Source organism: Mus pahari, chromosome 8 (assembly GCF_900095145.1).
Source record: "Mus pahari chromosome 8, PAHARI_EIJ_v1.1, whole genome shotgun sequence".
NCBI classification, from domain to species: domain Eukaryota; kingdom Metazoa; phylum Chordata; class Mammalia; order Rodentia; family Muridae; genus Mus; species Mus pahari.
Genome location: NC_034597.1, coordinates 6,107,106 through 6,114,406, shown reverse-complemented (window position 1 = coordinate 6,114,406; position 7,301 = coordinate 6,107,106). Strand labels below are relative to the sequence as shown.

General features: G+C 44.4%; 1 protein-coding gene across 4 annotated transcripts in view; it reads right to left on the bottom strand.

Annotated features, from left to right (window-relative positions):
* Positions 1-58: 58 nt before the first annotated feature.
* The window catches only part of Atxn7 (ataxin 7), a 117,639-nt gene continuing 110,396 nt past the window's right edge, over positions 59-7,301 (bottom strand). For 2 of the 4 annotated variants that reach the window (XM_029541452.1, XM_021203489.2), the window contains 3 exons: positions 5,574-6,549; positions 4,845-4,911; positions 59-2,999 (listed from right to left, as the gene is read on the bottom strand). In XM_029541452.1, the coding sequence (XP_029397312.1) occupies positions 2,890-2,999; positions 4,845-4,911; positions 5,574-6,549 (1,153 nt within the window). In that variant the 3' untranslated portion in view covers positions 59-2,889. The remainder of the gene's footprint in view (positions 3,000-4,844; positions 4,912-5,573; positions 6,550-7,301) is intronic. The other 2 variants (XM_029541453.1, XM_021203490.2) reach the window with 1 other exon arrangement.

The following is a 7,301-nucleotide window of genomic DNA, read 5'->3' as shown; positions in this document are numbered from 1 at the left end:
AGAAGGTAGAAGGCTAAGACCAACACTGGAAGATCTCTCCCTCTCTCTCTCTCTCTCTCTCTCTCTCTCTCTCTCTCTCTCTCTCATACACACACACAGGCACGCACGCACGCACGCACTAAACAAGGAAAAGCAGTATGTCACTTAGCTCCATGTAGTCTATTTGGAAATCAGGCAACAGAGACGCCGTTCATCTGTATAAAACCACTCCCAAGACACTAAAAGGGACAGCAACTCCAGAACAACAGAGGCATTCCTTAACTGTAAAGGAGGCAGGTTCTAAACTACTGGCTTGGCAGTGAACCACTTCAAATTATAAAAAGGTATTTATCTTTATTAATTAATAAATAAATACTAGATGATCTCAATTGTACCAAAACAGGATATCAGAAAAAAAGACCTGTGCAAAAATACATATTTAAATATGTACAATTCATTTTTAACAAAATATGTCTTCTCAAATAGGGATACTTCCATATTTATAATAGAACAAGAAATTCCAAAATAAAGATACAAAAGTAGTTTTTTTATAATTCTTTGTTCATCATTGCAGCACTTTTATTTTATTTTATTTTTGTAGTTTAAGAAAACTGCAGAAGCTGTCATGAATTCTATTGGAAAGAATATAAAAAATTATGGTGGTTTTAAATTGACACCGAAGTCTGTCTAGAAATAACCCAAGCACTGCAAATTTGGTTTTTGCAAGTTAAGATTAAGTTCAAAAAAATATTTGTACTCCCATATTTTAAATGGTCTTAATTGTTCATCATCATAAAAAGTAGTTGTCAGAGAAAATAAAATATCTGAACAGTCTAAACTTTAGTAGCACTGTTTAGAATATGTCTGTGGTAGGCAAAATCCAAAAATGGCTTTTCCTAATCCCGAGGCTCTGTGTGTTTCCTGGAGATATAATGAAGTTCAATGAAAGTCCCAGTCTAAGAAATCAAATTATAACACTCATTAACCTAAGTATCTACTTTATTCTGAATAAACTTCCTATTGTGGCTCCTATTCACATCTTTTGGAACAACATCTGTCTATAAATTCCATCATTAAAAGCAACTTAATTTATAACCATCAAGACCCCGGCTCTGAAAACAAATCTCCCCCACACCCCATTGCACTTGTCATCGAGTAATGACTGTGAGCTTGGATTCCCTCTCCTCCTTGCCCAGCACGAGGAGAGACAGTCAGACACTGGCCCATCTGCGCTCTCTCCTCAGAGCTGCTCTAGCACCACCTTTAAAACATTCACTGACTGACTGCATAAGAACTGAATAAGATTCTGTTTTCCCTTCCTTAAAAAATTCAACATTTCCATTAATTTACAGTTAAAGTATCTGCATAAAGTCTTTGTGTTCTTACATAATAAGAGTAAATGTAGCAATTCACATTATTAGGCTGATAACAAAGTATTTATTCATTCTACCTGCTGTTGACTGAAATTCCCTGAATCTCACGTTTGTAATCTAAGAACTGTAGAGAAAGGACACACTGGGCTCTGCCCAGACACTGGCCAGGACAGGGCTAGGAGCCTTGGGGGCTGTCCTGTAGGCCACTCTGCTGTACTCTTCCTAAGCCCGAGGGAGGACTCTGTCCTCTGAGCAGGAGGTGTGACAGTGGCCGGCCCTGGATCATGCCCAAGTTCACTGGCAGGCAGACGTCTTTTCAAGCGATGTGTTAACACATTAAACATTCTTTGGGAGTGGGGTACTGAGAAATCTTAAAGAGGGCTTTAAACCTCGCTGAAGGAAGACAGATGGCTGTTACTGTAACAACAAAGAAGGGTGAGCACAGGTAAGCACTTTCCCCTTCTACAAAGCCGCCTCTCCTCCTGGGCACACAGCCTTTCTTGGGGAGCTCCACCTCAGCCCACCTGCATTCAAATAATCACCTAATGGGCTGGCGGGAAGCCGTGACAGACACACGGCCGGCCGCAGGAGAACACTTAGTTCTCCAAACACTAAGTGAAAGAGGAAATGGGAGTAATGCCTTGGAAATTTTAAGGACATGATAATAACTTTTAAAAAGGCAAATCTCAAAAAGCAGAGCGGGTAAGACAATCGCCCCAATCTGACACACTGTTCAACGTAATCACAGTAGCAAGACAAGTCAGTCTTTGGAAATCCTACAAATTTTGCCTCACTTGGAAATTTTTTCACCTTCCTGAATCCAGTGTCCCAATTGGCTTTTCATCACCAAACTGTTTTCCTTGTCTCTCTTTCCATTTTTTTCTTTCTTCATTCTTCCTTTTTCTTTCTCTCTTTTTATCACACATGCTTTTGTACCATGAAAACTAAGCCTCTGAGATACTTGAAACTTAACATCCAGGCATCAGCAGCTTCAAGCCAGTCCTTACATCTGAAGAACCTGATAAGCTTCGTATCCCAAATCAATTGAAAAGGGCTGGGCTACTATGTCATGATGTATGGACCAACAAACATCTCAGTATTCTATTCCTGAACAGTGCTATAAAAAAATTCTAAAGCCAGATATCCTCTAGGAGGCTCCTCGGGATACAACTCGCTCCCCTTTCCTGAAGGCCTTCAGTCTCCAGTTAAGGTGCCTACCTTCTGGAGCCTGACTGACAGATGGCAAAGAAAGAGGGAGGCGGGTCTACAGAAACGCTCCTACCCAGCCAATCTACTTCAAGAGTGACTCCATGATATGCTCCAAATGAAAAAACAAAACAAAACACAATACAAACACAAATTTCTCATGGATTGGGAGCAAGCAGTCCAGACCACTTTAACACTGAGAAAACAATCCGGTGGCTGAACGTGATCCAGTGTCCTTTACGTGTACTCACTGCTACTGACACAGCTTCGGGAAACCCTTGTCACACAGCCCGCGGTAACCCTGAAGGCCCACAGGAGTTTAGAGAAAGACTCAAAGGCACCGTGGAGTCCAGAGTGCTGAGCAGAGGCGTGACTTGTCTTCAAAGATGTCTGCAGCATTCCTTCCAGTGGTCCTGTCAGCTGTCAGGGCCGTGCCTTTGGCTTTCAAAACAGAGGGGATGAGGAAATACGTAAGTAAGTGGCTAGATGCAGTGCTGCCGACTCTCTACAAGGGGATCCCATACCTAAGTTCCACTGACCTGCTGGGGCCAGGGAAGGCCATCACAGGGCCATCCTGAAGCTTTGTAAAGACGCACTTCAAACAAATGGGCAACAAGAGACTGCTGTCTGGAGTTCTAGCCCTCAAGTCGTCCTTCTAATCTAATTGGATTTTTTGTTTGTTTTCATTTTTTTAAACTTGTGTCCTTGAAGGTATTCTAGGCTGTCAATTCAGAACAAAACTCGATGTACTAACACACAGGTCTGGTGGTCTACTCCCAAGGCACTGCTTACGGGAACTCTGGCCTTCCCATGGGGTAAATTAAAGTCTAGAAGCCAAGCAAGAACGAATTGCAGGTCAGGGAGGGGCTACGCAATGCTATGTTGTGGGTTTTGTACTTCAATTCTCTCTTCAGAGACTAGGCAACCCAAGCACAAGGGTTCTCCACAAGGGATAGCAAACTTGTGATTTCTACTTCTCTACAAAAAGTGTTTGTTTATTTTGTTTTCTAACAAGGTCTCTCTGTGTAGCCCTGAAAGAACTGCTTGCTTCTGTCTCTAGAATGCTGGGTTTTAAGACATGTGCCATCATGCCGTTTTAGGGATAGCATTCTTTAAAGTGCTTTTTTTTTTTTTTTTTTAAGATTTATTTATTTATTATATGTAAGTACACTGTAGCTGTCTTCAGACACTCCAGAAGAGGGAGTGAGATCTCGTTACGGATGGTTGTGAGCCACCATGTGGTTGCTGGGATTTGAACTCAGGACCTTTGGAAGAGCAGTTGGGTGCTCTTACCTGCCGAGCCATCTCACCAGCCCTTTAAAGTGCTTTTAAGTCATGAGTTCTGAGATTTGTATGCAGCTATAAGATTCCTCCCACTGACAGATAAAGTTGAAAAACAGCTTATAAGGTTCACATACGTCCTCTGATTGGAAGCCACGGGGTTCCTAGGATTTGTGAAGTATAATAAAAACAAAAAACAAAAACATCCTCAACAGAGGAAATCTTTCTATAATGTAATCTTGAGTTGAGATTGATTTTAAGAATCTAAATTTAAAGACCATCTGGTCTTCTTGGAGACAAGCTCCAACCCTATCATAAAAGGCAGAAGGAAAACAATTTGGGATCATGACCCAAATTGTCCAACAGGTATGTAAGCTGGAGCTGACTTTTAAAATGGCAGTGGGGGTAAAGGAGAAAATTCACATGTGAGCCCAGCTCTGCAATTTCTCTTTAAACTGGTGACAAGACGGGAAAGAGCTGCCACATACCAGTGGGACAATACCATCCGCACCCTCCCTAAGCACGGTCAGTCCCTGCTGTCTAGAATGACCACCTCAACCTATAGCATCCATTAGTTACTTGTGGGTAGAAGTAAGGTGGACACAAGTGTAGCGGTCTAAATGAAGATGGGGTACAATATGCTGCCCCTCTCCTGTGAGGTCTGAGCCTAACAGGACACTACACTCAGGGACAGTTTTAAAGGATGAGTATACTGTTTCTTGCTGTGTTTGTACTTCTGCTACATGAATCATAACTATGAGAAACTACAAAACACATTAAGAGCAAAGTTCGTATTTGCAATACCCCTGTTCAGTAAGGTCAACGCAAGCGGCCACTTTGAAAGTAAGTAGCCATCTCCCACGGTAATACTGACATTATCAATTCCATAAATACTAGAAAAAAGTAAATTACAATAGGAAGTACCTTCATATTTTCTGAAAAATCCCTAAGCAGTTAAATTCTGAGGATGAGGAAAAGGGAAAATAACATAAAAGAGAGCCTCACTTTTTAAGTCAGGGCTCTGGGGTGCTGCTGCTGCAACTCCTGTTCGTAAGCAAGGAGAGAAGATATCCTGACGAATGAAATAAGATGAGAGATGAGCCGGAAGCAGTGCAAAAGAAGCTGGAACACAGAACTGTATGACTGACAGTCAGAAGAAGCCAACGGAAAGCCAGGAACAGACAAGACACCGCACAAGCAAGTCACGACTACTCTAACCCGATGAGCCACCTCCTACTAGTGGGCTGCACGATACATTTCTTCTTAAGGATGCCCTTGGAACAGGTTTCAAGCTTCAGCTACGCCAATACTAAATCTTCTTTCCTGACTCTCTTGAAAACAGAAAGGGGTGTGAGTTAACCAGAATATCTGGAATTGCTCAAGAGGAAAGCACCCTGAGTCTGCTGTTTCTCAGGTCTTAGGTCACTGCTCACTAGCTCAGCTTGACTCAGCCTGCAGTGACTCTGCAGACTGACAGCTCCAACAGCGTCAGGATACTGCCTCTCTGCGTAACCTCTCATGCTTGATGCCTACTCAGGAACACTGTTGCAAGGCATTAGACATTTGGAGGAGATTCCCCTTCACACGGACATGGGCTCTCCTCTGTTAAAGATTACCACGAAAGTTGGGCATCCATTATAGGCAAACCAACCAACCCAACCAGAGTTTTCAGAACTGGCCAAAGTCCCCAAGAAAGAGGCAACAAACACGTCCAGATCAGAGTCCACTTCCTACCTGATGGAGGAGGGAATTGTTCGTCAATCCTTGTGCCCCTGAGATGGTGCCTGTGTGTTTCATGTGGACGTGGTTCATAGCTGGCAACTTGGCAACCTTTGTAGGTTTGCTGCCACTGTTACCAACAGTGCTAGAGCCTGGAGAGCACTTTCTTTTCTTCCCTATGAGTTTGTCTAGAGGAGTGTGTGAGTGTGGGTTGACAGGCAGTTCACTAGACTGATGGATAAATGGGCCGAGAGAGAGAGTGGAGTCGCTGCTGTTCACCATTACGCTCATCCTCTTGATGGGCTCTGCAGGGCTCACACCAGCGGGACCCCGCCCTGTCTGCTCATGCCGGAGGCTCACCGAGTGTGTTTTACTTGTCACACAGTTGAGGCCAATGCTGTGGGAAGATGGTGCTGTTGGCAGGTATGGAGTCCCAGAGTGAGCCACACAGTTTTTCCTAAAAGAGTTTACGGAATGAGAAGAGGAGGAGGAGGAGGAGGAGGACGAAGACGAAGACGAGGAAGCGTGAACTAATAGTGGGGGACTGTTTTTGCGTTTCTTTCCTGAGCCACCACTGGTACTGCTACTGGCATTGTGACAGTTAGTGCTGAGAGCACAAGACTCCTTGGGCCTTACAGACTTGCTAGGTTTCAATTTCTGAGGTTTTCTGGACAGAGGGGACGAGGGGACTGAAGAGAGGCCCGAGGGTGTGGAGGGGGATGAGGATGAAGTCGACACTTGTCTGGACTGCATACTGCACACAGGATCCATCGCCCCAGACCCAGCAGGCTGTGCGTTTAGTGTGGTTCCATGAGCTGGTACCGATTTGCTATTTGGGGAGATGCAGGTGGATGGCAGCAGGACTGGAGGTGCGGAGACAGTGGTTGCTGCTAAGTAGCTGATCCCACCTTGTGATGTCGGCACAGAATTTGTCCGGTGAGGAACACGAGCAGAAACAGGTGATGTGGTACAGGGCACTGGTGGGATTTTCCTGTAAAATGGAGATACCATGGGTGATAATTACCAAAGCTGGTCACACATACCATAATCACAGCTGCCACGGTGGCTTTAGATGGGCACCCTTTTATATTTGGTACTGAGAAACATATTCTCACAAGGCTCAAACTAAAACACAAACTCAATCCTGATGTATCTTTCCTTCCGATTCTTTATGCTTCCCGGGGACCATGGAAGCATACACTGTGTATGTCTAGCTCACACGCTACACCCCTAGCTTCAGTCCTCCACTGCTGACACTTAGCCAGCACTCTTTCTTAAGCCTCAAGCACAAGCCACAATGAAAGAACTCTCAGCTCATCACTTGAAGAAGTCTGCACTCATCACCATGCCCTGCTTGTGTCTGTCTAAGGCCCTGGTGATAGATTCTGTAGGCCTGGAAATGACGTTTGATATGTGACTGTGTGTGAGACACACAGTATTGCTTGAGAGGTTTGTAGCAATGTGAATTCCTAGGCCTCAGCCAGATGCTACAGAATCAGTCTCTGCTCAAGGTACCCAAGCGAGCTCTCAAGAGTAGGCTGCTTGGCAAACACCGAAGTGGAAGCTCACAGCCAGCTATTGGATGGAACACGGGGTCCCCAATGGAGGAGCTAGAGAAAGTACCGAAGGAGCTGAAGGGAGCTGCAACCCTGTAGGTGGAACAACAATATGAACTAACCAGTACCCCCTGAGCTCGTGTCTCTAGCTGCATATGTAGCAGAAGATGGCCTAATCGGCCATCAC